Source organism: Pelodiscus sinensis, chromosome 13 (assembly GCF_052426305.1).
Source record: "Pelodiscus sinensis isolate ZL-2025 chromosome 13, ASM5242630v1, whole genome shotgun sequence".
NCBI lineage: Eukaryota > Metazoa > Chordata > Testudines > Trionychidae > Pelodiscus > Pelodiscus sinensis.
In genome coordinates, this window is record NC_143064.1 from 14,175,327 (window position 1) to 14,193,553 (window position 18,227).

Sequence of the window (18,227 nt, forward strand, 5' to 3'; positions counted from 1 at the left end):
AATTTCATGAGGTTACTCGACAATTCAATTAACCAATCTTTAACATTCCTAGTGGGAATAGGCAGCAACATAAAAACTGGGTGTAGCTGTGCATCAGGTCCAGGTATTTGCACTAGACACATCGGCTGCACAGCTCTGGCTCCGGGACTGTGATGCTGGAGGTCCCCACCTCCTCAGGTTTTTTCCATCCCTGTGGGTAATCCATCTCCAGAAGAGGCCCAAAGAATCCATGAACCCTGCCTGCCTGGAGGCTGGGCCCATCTAATTTTTCATTGCAGGCAAGGCTGAATCTGTGCAGTGAGACCCAGAGCAGCACCAGGCTGGCTCCAGGCCCTTTCCCCCCGCAGAGGTGGTGGGACAATGTATTAGGGGCTGCTGCTAGATTTGAACCACTTGCAAACCCTGTAGCTGAAGGAAACCACTCCAAGCCGGGGGTGCTGCACCCCGGGCTTCAGCATCTCTACAGGCAGTCGCGCCCCACAAAGCAGAACGCTGCTGGCCCCCCTGAAACTACCATGTCCCGGGCCCCTCGCCCCTTACAAATCTGTCCCCGCTGCGCCGGGGCACGCTGCATCCGGGTCTCGCAGCCGCCTGCCAAGCGGTGACGTCACGTATATAAAGGCCTGCAGCGTCTTTGTTCGCTCTCATTGCGCAGTTGCAGCTCGGTCTGCGAGGACGGGAGTCGGAGGGGCGGTGAGTGCCGGCTGGGGTAGGCGGGAATGGCGAGCAGGCCCCGGAAGCAGGAGAGAGGACCCCCGAAGAGATAGGGAAGGAGGGGGTCCGGTCCCGCGAGTCTCTCGGGGAGTTAAAACTTCCTCCCGCGCCGCAGCGGTGAGGCCGGGCTCTGGGTGCAGGTTCGCGCCGCGCCCGGCCTGCGGATTCGTGGGGTGCGCGTGGGAAGGGGGGTGGGTGGGGTGTCCCTCTGCGTGAGGCGCGCTGGCCGCCATTTTAGGTGCAAGGCCCTTTTCGGGTCCCGCCGGCCGGGCCGCGCGGTGAGTGCGTGCGGGGTGGGGAGGCTCTTGGTTGTCCTTGGGGTGGCTTGATGGCGGGCAGACAACACGTGGCCCGGTAATTCCCCGTTCGGCTGCTGAAGCGACCTCGGGGAGATTATCCCCGCCGCACGTGGCCGCCATTTTGTGGTAGCGTCGCGAGGCGCGGGGGGGGGGGTCTAACGCTCGTTTCCCCGCCCCCCCCCCCCCTTTCCCGCGTCTTGTCCAGCGCCTTCGCCTCTGCCTTTGTGGCTGGCTGCGGAGCCCGCGCGCGCTCCACTCCCCGGCCGCAGCGCTTGGCCCGGCTCCGCGCTGCACAGAGAGGGCCGCACGGGGGCTGCCGATCCTTCGGTATGAGGGGGGGGGGCGCTCTGGTTTTCCCGCCTTCGGATGAGAGGCCCGCCCTGAGTAGCGACTGAGGCCCGTGCGCTACAGTTGGCCCCTGGGGCGGCTTGGACGACCAGCTCTTCAGCAACGTCCCAGTGAGGTCTGAGCCGAGTCTGGGAATGAGCGGACTGCCCGGCTCAGAAGCGATTTACTCTGGAGGGGGTTTTTGCGCCCTTCTAAATGCAGCTGCAGGGCCCTGCTTCCTTCCTTCTGGGGGGAGAATTTTACTCTGGTTCCTTAGGATTTGAGAGTCACTGCTTCGGTCCATAAACCACCAGTCCTATTTCGTGTGGGTAAAAGCAGGGATTATGAACGCCTGGTCAGAAAAAAAAATCAGGCATCCCTGGCACTGTATTTTGTAGCATGTTCGTCTTTCTAGATCCCTGGTGTCCAGTTCTGAAGCACTGGCTACCAGTTGAACGAATTAGCCACATGTGGCTAGTGTGTTGGACACCACTGTTCTAAAGGAGTCAAATTATATAGTCCTCTATTGGCATTCTAATATTTATAATTTTGATACTGTCTTAAAATTGATATTCTGTGTTCATACGGCTTATTCATGCATGTAAACACCTAACAAACAATGTACATGGTGTCATGAGCTTTTGGGTGCACAGCTAACAGGGTTATGTCCTGAAACTTTTGAAGTCTTTGTCAGTTTCTTACCAAGTTTCTAACTGACCAGGTTAGGCCAAATTGTTCATATGTGGTGGGGATAGAGAAGTTGGGAGGGGGAGATGATGTGAATTTGAGAGAATATTTCAATGACTCCTTATAGAAGAGAGACAGTTTCTTCTCAAATCTTAATGCCATCACATATCAGTAATGGAACTTCTGTTTAACAGGTCCTAATAGAATCAAAATGGTTGAAGCAGATCGTCCTGGGAAACTGTTCATTGGTGGACTGAATACAGAGACAAATGAGAAAGCTCTCGAGGCTGTATTTGGCAAATATGGGCGCATTGTGGAAGGTAAAAAGTGAAACTTTAACTGGATAGTAACTCAAAAGTTGTGCTGTGATGAATCTTAAGGCGTTGATCAGCTGAAGTGATATTGCTTTCATTGTCCTCTAAGAAGTTCTGAGCAGGCCACTGTAAGGGGTAGATTATGCTGTTGGACTTATGAAAAGTGGAGTAACATTTAGGTTTCTATTTGTAGTTCTCTTGATGAAGGATCGAGAAACCAACAAGTCCAGAGGATTTGCTTTTGTCACTTTTGAGAGCCCAGCAGATGCAAAAGATGCTGCCAGAGATATGAATGGAAAGGTATGATCTTTGAAGAATCATGCTTGTTCTGTTGCTACTTTTGAGTTTAATAGTAGTATTTTATACATAACTACATAGATTTGTATTCAGAATATAAGAATTGCCATGCTGGGTCAGACCAAAAGTCTGTATAGCTCAGCATCCTGTCTTCTAGCCATGGCCAGTACCAGGTGCCTCAGAGGGAATGAGCAAAAGAAGTAACAAGTGATTGGTCCCATTCCCCCGGTTCTGACAGAGGCTAAGGACATCATGCCCATACAGACTTTTATAGCCATTGATGGACCTATCCTCCATGAATTTATCTAGCTTTTTTTGAACCCGTTAGTCTTGGACTCTTCACACCATCCTCTGGCAAGGAATTCCACAGGTTGTCTTGAGTATTGTGTGAAATATTTCCTTTTGACTTAAACCTGTTAAATATTTAATTTGGTGATCTCTGGTCAGGGTGGATAAAAACCAATGATTGTTTAAAATGGGTTTTTGTTTTTAAATAGTTAAAATTACCTCCTACACTGGATGAGATGAAAAATGCTTTTTTGGGGGAGGGGGGGAAGTTGCATAGTGCAAAATCTTGTCATGGAACACTATTATAAATTCTAATTAATATTTGCTTTGTAAATGAGTTCCAATTGATCATGAACTAGAGACCCAATCTTATGGGGTTCCAGAGGTTTCTGTATAGATTATTTGGGTTAATCTTTTTATGTATGCCATGGGATTTATGAACACAGTCTAGAAGATGCCTAGGCTAAACATTTTTGCTTACTTTGCATTCTGAAACTGGATTTGTGTCCTCAGAGCTAATGTTTAACAGCAAAAATGTTTATAAATGAATATAGAGGGGAAAAATAACAGACCTCAACCCTGTTACCCTCGCAAATTTGTGTGCAGAGTCAATTCCTTACCTTTAAAAAGTGCAGTTTCAAAAAATTTAATGAGAAGCCAATATTTAAAGTTTCTCAAATTGAATCGGAGATAATTTATGTAGTCACTGAGTGGTAAACATCTGCTTCAATTACCTTTGATAAATGAAATATCAAAAAAAATTCCATGGTTTTTATAGCTGTAAAATGAATCGGAGACGTATTCAAAATAAATCCAGTTTAAAAACGTATAGTGGTTTCATTTTTAGAAGAGAACAGTGTGTCTGAGTAGAGGAGACTGTATTAAAGTTATAACAGCCTACAAGAATGCACTTTTATGTAGAAAAAATGATTCCATTCAGTGTTCCTGACTACTGATTTAAATCAGATCCACTCTGCTCCTGGTCCTTGTGTTATGGGGCATCTTATGTGGTATTAAGACCTTAAAGTCTGCATTTGATAATAAACAGCAAGAACAGTACTGAATTGATATAGATCTTTCATTTCATAATTTGGAAAGATGGGAGTCTCCGTGGGATAAATCTCTACTTATTTAGATAAACATGAAGTTAAAGAAAAACACTTTCTTTTGTGTTTGGCATTGAGGTGAGAATTACTAAGTCTTTTAATATTCTAGTTCCTTCTCTAGAGGAGATTAAATAACATCTAAATTTCAGTTAGGTATCAGATCGATACTATCTAATTATATAGCTGGGCAAGCCAACTTCTTTTATCCTAGTTTCAGTAACCAACCTTTCTCAAATCTGTCATTTTAACTAGGAACAGTTGCTTCATTTAAACTGATAAGCAGATAACATAACTGTACTCTAGCCTTTTTACTTACTTCATTCAAAGGTAACAGCAGAACTGGGGATACCTTGTTTTTGACCTGTAAGTAGGCCCAGGGTGGTATTGCAAAGCTTATTTGCAGTTGCCTTCCTTGTGGGTAATGTCTGCTGTTGCTGACCAGCATCACAGCCTTCCTTTTATTGCTCTCGCTCTGAACCAGCTGCATAGGAGGACTGAATTTGCTTTTTCCTAGAGTGGCATCCTCTCTAAATGGATGGCACATTGGTGGTGCAGCTGATGTATCAATGAAGGCTTTTCCTGTTCTGTAGCAGGATAGAAGATAGGGACATTACAAATGATTAAGTACAGTAACTGCTAAAGATACTAGCAGTTATATGCACTGTGGGCTCTGTGGTATAAAGCTAAGCTCTATACTGCAGATCCATGAGATTGGGGCTAAGAACTCCTGCTGGCCAAGGAGGCAGAGTTTAACCAATACAATAATTACTCATTTAACACTTGCCCACTTAACCCATTTTTGTAAGAGCACGATTTCTTTAGGTAATGTTTTTCAAATAACATGACTGTCTCTGAAAACTTGAAAATAATTGAGTGGCGGAGTACTTCATGCAAAGGTATATGTTGGTGAAAACAGCGGTAATACCCATAAGCGGATGAATACACGTCACAGCGCTCCTCCACTCGTGTTTATCTTCGTGCTTTAACAAACTCTGGTGACTTGTGTTGCTAGATATCTAATGGTGCTGGGTCCTCAATGTCAACAAGAAAAAATTGGCTTTGCCACCACCACCTGAAATGCAACCCGCACCTTTTCCATTATTTTTAATGGGAAAATTGACCTTTTGCATAGCATTTTTCGCTTAGCACAGACACTTTCAGAAACGCATCTAGCATGTTAAATGAGGAATTACTGTACCATTAACCAATAAGCATTGGTTAAATGCTAGCATCGGTTAAACACTAGCACCCATAGTAGATGTGAGCATTCTTTAGTTGTCACTTGGCACTCTTCAATTTTTAGATTATATTCAACCCTCTGAGCCGCAGCACACTTAAAAACATATCTTAAAGTATGATTAACCATTATATTTTGCAGTGTTTCAGTTAGGAACGTTTGAGTGTAAACAACTAACAATTAATTGATACGCTTATTGCTTAATTGTGTTGATTACACTCATCAAAGCATCTTCTCCAGGAGCCGGGCCGGCAAGGGCTGCCAGCTTTGCTTCCGGGGCAAAGGCTTTGCTGCAGGCTCTGCAGTAGAAAGCATTATACTTCAGAAACCACACTGCGGGTAACCATGTAACTGCTGAGATTTTCAGCTGTTACGTGGTTACTCTGTTTTTAACTCACTAATTTCAATGGGTCTGTAGTATGTAGAGATTTAATTTCAGCAAAGCGTTCTTAATCCTTCCTTGCCTTTATGTTGCTTCAGTCAAAATCAAACCAAGTCAAAGCTAACTATAGCAAAACTTTCCCCACTGTTTGGATGTATGTTCTTGGTGCTTATGCTTAACTTGTGCTGTCTGCTCAGAGATGAGCAATCTTTCTGATGCAAAGTTCACAATCATATCACATATAAACTCTTCTTAATCTCTTATTTGTAAATAATTATTCAAATGTGCTATTCCATTAGAATTTTACCTCACACATTTAGGTTATTATAATTCTGAATTATGTCGCACGATTGTAAAGTCATCTTAAATACAGTTTAAACCGTGATGGTTTGGAATAACTTATGCTTCTGTCTTGAAGGCACTGGAGATAAGTGACTGTTTGAGAGTATTTGATCCTTGGGAAATGTGCAGTCTCCAACAGCTTGAGCTTCTTCTAAAACCCCTCTTAAAACAAATTACTGTTTGTTCTTATTTTTGTTCTTGTGCATTATATATAGTAGGCGAATGTCTGTGACTCTGTAATGCTGAAATGCTGGCTGTTGCCTCTGGGCGGCGCTGTTGCCTCAGTCACGTCCTTCGCCTCTCGCTGTGATGCTCTGCTGACCTCTGCACCGCTCAGCCGGCCCACCACGGGGGAGCAAGTGGCCATTTGGGCTCCCCAACGGTGACCCGGCTGAGCGGTGCAGAAGTCAGTCAAGCGCCATGGCGGGAGGGGCAGGGGGGCTGGGTGGTGACATACAAGGCTAGGGGGTGGAGCCTGGCCATGTACATCACCGCCCCACCCTCCTTTGCTCTCGCCTTCGCCTCCTGCTGTGGTGCTCAGCTGACTTCTGCGCGGCGGCCCGGCTGAGCAGCGCAGAAGTCAGCTGAGCACCACGGTGGGAGGCAAAGGGGGGGCAGGGTGCTGATGTGTGGTGTGACAGTGGCTCCAGGCTCCACCCCCTGGCTGGGAACATCGCTTCCCGCAGTGGCGCTCAGCTGACCTTTGCATTGCTCAGCCAGGCCACTGTGCAGGAGCAAGTGGCGCAAGCGACCGTTTGGGCTCCGCTGTCCCCCGAGTGAGAGGCAGGAGGGGGAGGAGAAGACAGATAGAAAGGGAATAGCATGTGGAGGAGAGACCTGAAAATCCTGTTTTATGACTGGCTGGTTAGTGTAAGATTGTCCATACTTAGAACTAAAACAGTGACTATTGAGTTATGAGAACCCTTTCAATGGCAGTTGTGTTGTGAAGGGTGGTCATAAGTGTTCAGTAGCCTTCCTTTTCCTGTGGTAAACTGCAGGTGCATAGGTTGAAGGCCCTTAAATTAAAAACCTTTAATTAAACCTTTTATTTCTCTAGATTTTTTTAAGTTTGGATACCATGGAATATATCCCTATACTGGTGCTTTGTAATGCTATTCCTTTACACCAGAGGTCAGAAAAGACATCATTTCTCCAGGCTTTCTATAGGACAAACCTCCCAGGAGCCAGTGCTTTCCATCTTTAGTGCTTTACTTTTGTTCCCCTAAAGGAGCCTCTTCAGTTCCAAGGTTTTCTGAAGTGGAAAAGCAGCAGAAGCTTTCTATGTATGGAATAGCAGCTTACACCAGCTGTGGGATTGTTGGAACATAACAAAACAGACAAATCTATAGAAAAAATTAAACAAGGTTTTTAATAGGTTATTGATGGGACCCTTCCTTGCCAAAGGAAGCATTGAAGTTGTACGGTGTTTAGGTTCTTTCTATCAAGTCCATGTCTTCCACATAGCATCTTCTAACACTCCATATTGATCTAGTTATTCTGCCTGTTGCATCAAGTTAGTCTCCAATTTGATAGCTGCCTGGAAAATAAATGCTTTGTCTTTTGTTGGTGGATGATTCTCAAACTTGTGGAGAGAAATGATCACACAATTACTTGTGTTTGAGCTGCTCCTTGGGTCCATATCAGACTTGTTTCATCCTGTGCTGCTTCCATCAGATTGCAAATTGTTTAGTACCACGAGTTTTTATTTTACCTCTGAAATGGGTTGAAATGGGTTCAAAGTATGTACTTCTACACTGCAGCTAGAGTAGCTCATAAAGTACCTTTGCTTCCACATAGACGGTAAAGCAAGGTTCTACTATCCAAAGCTGCTCTGCTAATGAAGGTATTTGCCAAATGATCTTAATATGGATGCGCACACAGTGTAGTTTCCTGAGACTATAATTAACATGATCTTTCAAGGGTATTTCCATTCCTGCATTCTTATGTTTAAGTATGGGGGCCACCAGGAACCTTGCATCAATGCTTGGCAATGCTATACAGTCCAAATATATGTGACTTAGTTAGCCTTCAGTAAAATAAAACAAACTTATCTTAATATCTCATCAGTGGGCCAATAGGCCCATCTACCTACTATTGTAGATGCATGCAGCTTGGTCTGAAAGAGAGGAATGTAACAATTGGGAAGACATGCTCTGTGTAAAGTCACTGAGGACCATGAGGTGAACTTAAAAATAGTTTCCCTGCTCCAATTGAGAACCCTATACAAGAAGTGTCAAGGCTGTCATCCTATCCTGTTACGATAGCAAGCAAAGAAGTATTCCTAGTTGCTCTCTCCAAAAAACCATGAACCTTTACTTTGTTAGTAATGAAAGAGGAAATACAGTTTTTGCGTCCCTTCCTGTCTTGGCTAATTCAGGTCAGACTAGAGAAGCTGTTATCAATGAGCAGTATGAGAGGAAGGGCATGTCTATTAAATGCCTGCCAATGCACGAGTTAATCCACTGATACTTTATGCTTTAGTTAGCATGGTGTTATCTGAAGGTTTTAGGCATTAATAGCACCTTCGTACAGTTCCTTGGAAATCTTTACAGTTGTCAAGGGTAATTCTCTAATCCTCAATTAGAACCTCCCCAGCCAATCTTGATACAGTTATACTGATTGGCCGTTCCCAGCTGCTCTGGAGAAGTACACCTGCAGCTAGTTTTGTTGGGCCAGCATCTATATGGCTTTTATAACCATGGCTTTAAGCATCTGTATTTGTTGCAGAGTATCTAGAGACCACATTCCCACTCTTGGCACTGTGCAAACTTGTAAGATGAGCACAGCCCCAAGGGAGTTAAGACATCAAAATATTAAACGTGCTGTGTTCGTAAGGCTGTCTTTGGCCCAGTAAGGGCAAAGATGTTAGTGAAGTCATTGATACAACACTAAACAGTTAAAGGAGGATTGGGGTTTTACAGGAAGAGAAAGGGAAATAAAGATTTTAAAATGAAGGCATTTGTTAAAAATGTCCTATCTACAGGCTGCAGAGTGCTCTTAGTGTGTGGCTTCATAGTCATTAACTGCAGAAGTGGAGAACTGAACTCACTTTTTTAAGATTTCTTTAGCAATGTTTGTCCTTGGTGAATTTTTTTCAGAGCACACAATCTTGATTAGGCTCAAACCTTAAGGACTCTTAACACAAGTTTTGGAATAGAAGAGTCATCCAGCATATAACAGGCTAGTAATAAAACAACTGTAAACATGTGGAATATATTGAGCTTGTATTGTGGCCACAGAAGGCACTCATTGCTTTAGAGTCATGCTCTAGAATAAGCTCTCCTTTAAATTAAACTAACCCTCGTGGAACTGCCTAAATCAGTTCATTGTTAATTCTGAAACTGCCTTTAGTTTTCATGCTATCTTTAAATTAGTTTGCACCATCAACTATTTGACTAGTTAAGGGCACCACCGCCTTTGAAATGTAGCAAGAGTCCTACCAGCTCCATTTCACAGGAGCAGTGCCTCGGCAGGGAGTACGGTGCCTGGAGGGGGAGGGGGGGACCTCAAGCAGTCCCCTGCTGGCCCATGTTCCCTGCTTTTGAAATGTAGCCAGAATCTCAGTTCCCTACTATGCTTCTCCCCCCCGCCCCTGGTTTCTGTCCTCACACACGGAGACAGAGCTAGGGGATGCTGGCTTTTAAGCCAGCTCCCTTCAGCACTGGCTCCTGCTCTCCTCTTCCTCCCCCCCTCTCCCCCCCCACTGCCTCCCTGATAGAGGCAGCAAGGGAGGGAGAAAGTGACTAGTTGAGTCACTAGTCAATTATCCAATAAGCATATGCTTGTTGGATAGTCAACTAGTGGTTTACATCTCTAGCTAGCAGCACACCTCTGGAGCTCTCTCCCTCCCCCCAGAGATTCATATGGGGACACTGCTTGTCATACAAGGACATGGCTTCATCAGTAAGCAAGGGGAGAGTGAATGCACAGTTTGCTGCATTCCTTGCTCTGGTTCGTGAGGGCAGGGGTCTTGTGAGCTGTATACTTTTCCTGCCCCTGTCAGGGAGCAAGAGCAGAGGAACAGCATGTGGGCTTAGTACAAATCTGAGGTGAGGGGGAGGAGCTTCAGCTCCACACACTTGCGTGCACATGGGCACTCTAGTTAAACACCACAAATGCCAGAGGTCTTATTTCTGAAGTTGCTGTAGATTTTCTGGTAAGTGCCACAGGAGGAAAGGCCCTTCCTGTAAACTTCTGAGTGAATTGTAAGAGCCCAGTAACAGTGAAGCCCAACATAAGATTGGGTCAGATGATCTAGCCCAGTTTAAGGACTAGAAGCATAATTATGGTCACTGAGTAAAACAGCTTTTCTTTTTAGTCACTAGATGGGAAAGCAATTAAAGTGGAACAAGCAACCAAGCCCTCCTTTGAAAGTGGTGGTAGACGTGGGCCTCCCCCACCTCCAAGAAGCAGAGGTCCTCCTAGGGGCCTTAGAGGTGGAAGAGGTGGAAGTGGAGCAAGAGGACCACCTTCAAGAGGGAGTCATTTGGGTATGTATTTACATATGGTAAACTCAGATACCATGCAAGGCAATCCCATTTGGAAGGTGAAAGTAAGCCACTGAGTAAAGTATTCCTTGTGTTGAAATTAAAAATGGGTCAAAATGTGCATTCTGCAGTTGAGCTCAGTTATTGGCTAGGCAGTTAGACTTAAACCTTTTGTGAGAATTCCCTTCTAGATATAACATTTTTACTTGACTTTGGGCTAAAACTGAAAAATTCTTACAAGTGAGGAAGGGAAGCTTTCCAGTGTCCTGGTTTGAAAGTCATGTTGCAGTTTAGAAAGATGAAAACTTGCACTCTAGTCTTATTACTTAGACTATACTTAATAAGCAATAGCTATTCACTTCGGGAATTGATCCTTTGAGAATCAAGCTTATTTTTCTGGCAAGAAAGGGATCCTGGTAGACTTTGAGCATTGCTTATTTAATATGGCACTGTATAGAGCCATAGCTTCTTGGAGAGATTCTGCAACAATATTTTATTACCCTTTGTAGAAAACACTAGGGATGCAAGGTTTTTTAGTGTGTCTGGATGTTAACTCTAATAAAAAAAAACTGCTTTCTTAAAGGACTCTTTCTATTATTCAAGCTTAAGCTACACATGCAAGAAACAACTAGAAACCAGTTTCCCTTAAATATTCAAGGATTTTTGTTTTGTAGTCCTGCACAATCTCAAAGGATAGGGCATCTTCAAGTCTGCTTTTAAGTTGCTTTGTTTCCAAATAGGAAACAAGGAACAGTGAACTTGTGTGTGTTATCTAGGCTTTGACCATATATTCTGGATTTATATCTGGTAGCAAGCAGCCTTGCAGTTCTTCTCTGCTTGTCTGTAAATTCCTCCTACAGACTTCTGCTATGGCTTGGCAGTATTGATTTGCCACTATTTAAGCATCTCAAGTTTTAGCCATTGAAACAGCAGCAACAATTAAAAAATGCTTATCTAGTTCTTCGCATAAATGAATGGTTAATTTACTCTTTACCTTTGTAGGTTCTTCTCGGGGACCCCTTCCAATGAAACGAGGCCCACCTCCACGAAGTGGTGGACCTCCACCTAAAAGATCTGCACCTTCAGGACCAGTGCGTAGCAGTAGTGGAATGGGAGGGAGAGGTGAGGAACTGTTCAATGTGTTTGTTTTTGGCTGTCTAGAATAGGGAGGTTGGATTTATGCATGCCTGTAATAAATCAATAATCACTTCAAATCAAACACCATTGTTTTGTGCTTGTATAGCTATTGTCTACTTGTTTCAGCAAAACTTTCAGACCTGTAACTTGTAAAGATGTTCCTCTGACGCTGTTGCTTAGTTTCACTAGCAAAACTGTGAAACAGTGTAGCACTGATCTTTTAAATAACTCTCAACTATGCTGTTAATACAATTTTTCATTGAGCAGCAACTTCTGCAGCAGCTGTTCTTCATGCTTGCTTCATTTTTAAACAGTTGGTTTACCTGAGTTGTATTCTTTTTAAAGCTCCTGTATCACGTGGACGGGACAGTTATGGTGGTCCTCCACGGAGAGAGCCTATGCCATCACGTAGAGATGTCTACATGTCGCCAAGAGATGATGGTTACAGTACAAAAGACAGGTAAAAATGATGTTATAGTATTATCTGGGTCTAATATTGTCTACAAACAATTATACTCACTTGTGAGAAGCTGGCTGAGAATTTGAAAGTGACAGGTAGTTTAGATGGAAAGTAATCATGAAATGGTAGTATTGATGATTCTAAAGAATAGAACAGCACAAAATAATAGATTTCAAGAAGTAGACTTTTGCAAATTCAGGCAGTTGGTAAGATCGCATGGGAAGAAAGTCTAAAGGAATAACCGTGAGTAGTTTTTCAGGGAGACTTTATAAAGTGTACAGTCTTTACCACTGCATATGAAAGAATTTATAAGAGATTGCCTTGACTTAACCAGAAGGGTAGCCGTGTTAGTCTGGTGTAGCTGAGACGAAAAAACAGGACCTAACAAGATGGTTTATTAGGTGATGAGCTTTTGTGGGCCAGATCCACTTCCTCAGATCAAACAGTGGAAGAAAATTGTCACAACCATATATACCAAAGGATGCAATTTTTAAAAAATGAACACGTATGAAAGGGACAAATCAAATTTCAGAACAGAAGGGGGATGGGGGTCCTTTTCATGTGTGTTCATTTTTTTTAATTGTATCCTTTGGTATATATGGTTGTGACAATTTTCTTCCACTGTTTGATCTGAGGAAGTGGATCTGCCCCACGAAAGCTCATCACCTAATAAACCATCTTGTTAGTCTTTAAAGTGCTATATAGTCCTGTGTTTTGTTTTGACTACCAGGCAGTCTTCAGTGATCCAAAACTGAGTTTGCAATTTGACCTAGTTTCTTCCTTTTGTAAAAGGATGAATATAAACACAAGTAGGTAGGGACAAAATTAGGAAGGTCAATGCACAAAATGAGATGAAAGTAGCTAGACAAAATATAAAAAGAAAACCATTCTACAAATATAATAGAAGCAATAGGAAGACCTAATACACCATTACTCAGTGGTGATGAAAGGGAATAAAATGTGGAAATGGTAGAAGTGCTAAATAATGTTTGTTTCAAGGCTAAGTAGAGAGATGTCTAACATTGAATACCGGTGAAAATGAAGTAGAATCAGAGGCTGAAAGAGGGAAGTTTGATATCTTCGTCACCAAGGCCTGATCTAATAGTCTAGAACTCTTAAGAAGCTAACTGCGAGGTTAAGATGTTGGCACCTAATGGAAGATGGGGGAAACTTTCCAGACACCCGGAAAAGAGCAAATCTAGTGCCCATTATAAAGAAGGAAATAGGACAACATGGAATTACAGACTAGTCTGTTTAGCTTCTGTACCAGGAAAGAAAATTGAGCAAATACCTTTTTACATAATCTTCTAAGTAACAGCATGGATTTGTGGAGAACAAATCATGTCAAACAAATAGTTTTATTGGACTTGGTTGCAACTTGGCTAAAGCTACTGGTTGATACAAGATTCCTGGAGATTAATTCAGTGTTCACATTCAAACTGGAAAGGCATGGAGTGTGGTCCTGGAGATAATTGGTATGTTATCAGGTTCTGTTTGAACAACTTAATCGATTTAGATAATAACATAGAGTGCACTTACCGAGCTTGTGGATGATGGCAAGCTGAGAAGGGTTGCTGCAAGTGCTTTCAAAATCTGGATAAACTGGAGCAGGATGAAATTCAGTAAGGTGACATGGAAAATATTCTAGTTAAGGTGGAACAAATTAGAAAGGATGGCCTAGGAAGGAGTATTGTGGAAAGGGATCTGGTGATTATAATGGGTCACAAACTAAATGAGTCAGCCATAGAACACTTGCCCCCAAAAATGCAAATATTATTCTGCGATGATGATTTTCAAGCTATTTACCAGTATGGTGCCTCCTAGACTACCTGCATGACTGTAAGGATGTCACATGGCCCACAGCTATGTGCTGACAAATGCTTGAAGGTCCAGAAAATATGATCCCTGTCAATGATGGTCTAGATCAGTGTTTTTATAAAGTACCTCTTTAAAAAAAAAAAAAAATACCCCAAATGCCTACAGTTTTAGACACACTTTTTTTCCCTACCATTGTAACACACTTGTTTAAACAACTTAATCGTAGCTGAGTGGGCGACAATTTTTGGGTGTAAAATACAAAAATAATACAGTGCTCTAAAACTTAAATTCAGTTTTCTCCAAGTTTCAGTTGTGTACCCCCTGGCCCTCCCAGACTTCTCAGTATCCCTAAGGGTACTCATACCACTGGTTGAGGGACACTGGTCTAGATCCCTGGTGTCCGGCTTGCTAGCCACATGGTGCTATTTGGCTGTTTCAGAACTGGTTGGACACCACATGACTAGATGGTGCTTGATTCTGCTCTGAGGGCAGGGGACTGGACTAGATAGCCTCTGAAAGGTCCCTTCCAGCTCTGATTGTATGAGTCTTCATAAATAACTACATTGCTTTTTTCTAGTTATTCAAGTAGAGATTATCCAAGTTCCAGGGATACAAGAGATTATGCGCCGCCTCCAAGAGATTATGCATACCGTGACTATGGTCATTCCAGCTCTCGTGATGAGTACCCTTCTAGAGGATACAGGTACCTAGCATTGCATTTTTCTCAACTTCATTTGCAGTCAACACTGATTTGTAGTAAGTTTTAGCAGTTTTTCTTCTTATAGTGATCGTGATGGCTATGGTGGTGGACGCGATAGAGACTATTCAGACCACCCCAGCGGAGGCTCTTACAGAGATTCATATGAGAGTTACGGTAAGGACCCATTTTGAGGCTCTTGTAGCAGAGTTTGAAGAGGCTTCCTAATCCTGATTTACTAGGTTGTTTGCATTTATGGGGGAATGTCACGCTCAGTTTTCTCCTCACAGTGAAAGTGAGAATGCAATTATTAGTTTATTTAACAAGATGGTCAAAAGATTACCGTAACCTAACGAAGCAAAGTCTACAGTTCAGAATTGCAACTATCACTGGAAAATAACAAGCTTTTCTGGAATATTCCCCCAAAAGATCCTGCTTGAAATAAACACCGTCTTCAGTCCTTTCAAACATCCTTAAAATTCGTTCGCTGCCTGATACAGAGCCCCCACTATAAATGTTCCAACATGGCAGATTATATTAAGAACATCAATTCATACAAAACAGTAACAGTAAACTTTAGTGCAGCAATTCTGTAAATTCAGATTTAAATTGTTATATATAACTTAAAGTGTTGCCATATTACCTGACCATTGACCCTGCAGGTAACTCACGTAGTGCTCCACCTGCACGAGGGCCCCCGCCATCTTATGGTGGAAGCAGTCGCTATGATGATTACGGCAGTACACGAGATGGCTATGGAAGTCGAGAAAGTTATTCAAGCAGCAGAAGTGACGTCTACTCAAGTGGTCGTGATCGTGTTGGAAGACAAGACAGAGGTCTTCCCCCTTCCATGGAAAGGGGTTACCCTCCTCCTCGCGATTCATACAGCAGTTCAAGCCGCGGAGCACCCAGAGGTGGTGGCCGTGGAGGAAGCCGATCTGATAGGGGTGGAGGCAGAAGCAGATATTGAAAAACAATCATAAACTTTTGGACCAAGACAGATTACTTCTCACAAATCAAGTGAAAAGTGGAAGTTGTTCTATCTTTACTACCAGAGGACTACTAAAAGGAAAAGTTGTTCTTACCTTTTTTATTGTTGCCTGTTAAGTTTTCCCCTCCATGACTTTTATGCTTTTGTGAGGAAAAGTTAAACCATTGTTTTATTTCATTTCAAATTTGTTAACATTTCTTTCAAAAAGCAGATGTTAAATGTATAAAAGTTGAGCTGTGTACTTAGTGTTGTAACTTTCAAAGTAAACATTTCTCTGAAATGCCACACTTCCCATCTGATTTTCCTCATGAATGGAACAAGCGGTTCTAAGATCTTCCACACAACATCTAGCCATCTAAAATGGAGATGGATCGTTCTACACATTCAAATGCTCATTCTAAACAATTAATTACTTGTGGTGTGGAGGGTGGTGGGAGTGTGCCACACTAAAATTTCAGTTTACTCTTGATTCTGAAATCACACAATATTCCCAGTACAAAATTTCTTCAGATCCTTGTGTAAAGAAAATCAGGATTCCATTGAGTTACTAAACCAGAAACAGCAAATGGATAATGCTGACCTGACCATACTTTGCCTTCCTACTGTTTTGCTGGGAATTTGCAAGAACCTCTCCCCCCAAATAAACCATTTACATGTAATAAATCAACTACAGAATACTGTAAATAAAAGGTTTGAGCAGTTCCATCAAAGAAGCTACAAAACGATGCTTACTCTTACTGTTTCAAATTTTTGCAACTCTGTAGTGTCTCACTTTTAAAGGAACATCTTTGATTCCAAAGGCAAATGGAGAAAATAAGATAAGCAAAGAAGTCTTTCTCTCCAACTTCTCAAAGACTTATGACTTCATAATAACAAGTGAATCTTTCAGCATTCTACAACAGATTTAAAGCATCAAATGCCTGTGAAACAGCAAAGATGGGTAAGCAAAGCAAACTAGTTTTTCAGTCTGTCAAAATTGAATCAAATTACCTTCCTCTTAGTACAGTAAGACATGCTGTACGTCATGGCAATGGAAGTGCTTTCTGTATTTAAAACAATATCTTATGGAAAAGCAATGCTGAAAAGCATTAGAAGTCTTCCAAATTCAACATTTCTTCTTGGATATAAAGCATGTATGGCATCAATTTTGAAACTAAAGAGATTAAGAATGCAGCTCATTGTAGACAAAAATGTGTTGCAAAGTACGGTTGGGAGGGGGAATTCTGTGCCCAGTATGTTTCATTGAAGACGCTTAAAACAAGCTGCATATACTATGTTTCTATCAAATATTAATATCCTGATGAAATCGGGAATTGGCTTAGATTGCCAAATGTATCAGCTCGGATATTGGGCACTTTCAAGCAAGCCATTGCAAACTTGACATTTAGTTGGATGCCTGACTTTATATTAGTTTTGTGAAACTGCATTATATGGGGAATTTCTAGTACAAGTGGCAGAACCTGTGGTGAGTTAATGTCTCAGGTAAAGCCATGAAGTTCAAAAGATGCTCTTGAATATAGTAGACTTGAAGACCTCCAACTAAAAATACCTTGTTACTACTCTAGTCCTCAAAAATAAATTTGTCGTTCATCTTATGGATTTAACATGGCAGTGCACCATTGGAAAGGAATGAGAATCCATAAGCCATGCAACCTTTCACTAAGCCATTCCAGTCCATTCCAAGCCAGTGAACCTTCCACCACGTAAAGAGAAGTAGTACAACTTGAACACATTAAATCTGCAAACCCAAGCTTGTGACTTCTCTGTGACCGGGGCAGTTATAGGTTGGATAATCACTTTTATTCTTTCCTAGCTCTGTTATATTTGTCTTAATTGTTGCAGGTTGATTACCTTCAGAAGACATGATGGTTCAAGGGTACAGTTCTAACATGTCTGCAGGGATAAGTGACAGCAGCTGTATCAGTAGAGAAAAGGTAAACTATATAATAGCAGCAGAAATTTCATCCTTTTTCCATGCTTACTCTAAATCTCTTTTGTTAAACTATGCCTGTTTTATGCTTGAAATCAAAATGTCTAGGATGTTTGAGCAGAATACTTCCATAGTCTGAAGTGACAAGGATGACTGGGATCTTCTAAAACCGAACCTGGGTTAAAACATTGGTTTGTTTGCGTTTTAAAAACAATTAGGGAAGCCTGGTACAGTCTTGTGCATGTGACTTTAAGTATTCATTTTAGTAATGTGTTTTGAAGGGGTTTTTAGCTGACAAGGGTGGAGCATGTTGTGTACATCAGTATGACTTGGTTACTGTGGTGGGTGTGAACTTGGTTTGAAATTAATATTTTCTTCCTTGTATCAAAACAACTCTTACTCTATAGTGCACTGTTAATTTAGAGCACTGTTTTACTCTAGAAAAGTACAGGAAGTCCACAACTTAAAATTGGGTTGTGTTCCAAAAGTTTGGAACTCTGAATGTTTTCCCATAGATTCCTAGGCTAGCCCACAAGCCTATTAACCCACAATATAGCTTGAAATACTGTATCTTTGTAATAAAAAATGGTAGACATAGCTTTTATTTAACTTTGAATGCTGGTGCTTGAGGAAAGGCAGTTTTAATTGGAGGATGTGAAGGAGGGAGGTAGAGATTCTGAAGGGGACTTATGGCCATCCCCAAGTTGCCCTTTT

The 18,227-nt window shown here is 42.2% G+C and overlaps 1 protein-coding gene and 1 non-coding gene across 4 annotated transcripts; both read left to right on the forward strand.

Annotated features, from left to right (window-relative positions):
* The first annotated feature begins 575 nt into the window (after positions 1-575).
* On the forward strand, positions 576-15,868 carry RBMX (RNA binding motif protein X-linked). 3 transcript variants are annotated; one of them, XM_006115444.3, is made up of 9 exons: positions 576-693; positions 2,222-2,347; positions 2,535-2,641; positions 10,312-10,483; positions 11,483-11,602; positions 11,963-12,077; positions 14,473-14,598; positions 14,666-14,769; positions 15,255-15,868. In XM_006115444.3, exons 2-9 carry the CDS (start codon positions 2,239-2,241, stop codon positions 15,560-15,562), a joined length of 1,161 nt encoding a protein of 386 aa, XP_006115506.1. In that variant the 5' UTR covers positions 576-693; positions 2,222-2,238; the 3' UTR covers positions 15,563-15,868. The 3 variants fall into 3 exon arrangements, with proteins under 3 accessions (XP_006115506.1, XP_006115507.1, XP_025036675.1); XM_006115445.4 differs by having other exon boundaries at positions 14,681-14,769; XM_025180890.3 differs by lacking the exon at positions 576-693 and adding an exon at positions 1,316-1,340.
* On the forward strand, positions 2,390-2,463 carry LOC112544538 (small nucleolar RNA SNORD61). The gene has a single exon (XR_003087877.1). It is a non-coding gene; the product is annotated as a small nucleolar RNA SNORD61 (small nucleolar RNA).
* Positions 15,869-18,227: the final 2,359 nt, after the last annotated feature.

Bases quoted from the DNA above. Each gene is read 5' to 3' on its own strand.
- RBMX (XM_006115444.3), top strand. From the start codon at position 2,239: ATGGTTGAAGCAGATCGTCCTGGGAAACTGTTCATTGGTGGACTGAAT. The intron at 2,348-2,534 runs GTAAAAAGTGAA...TTCTATTTGTAG, and splicing joins ATATGGGCGCATTGTGGAAG to TTCTCTTGATGAAGGATCGA. The intron at 14,770-15,254 runs GTAAGGACCCAT...TTGACCCTGCAG, and splicing joins AGATTCATATGAGAGTTACG to GTAACTCACGTAGTGCTCCA.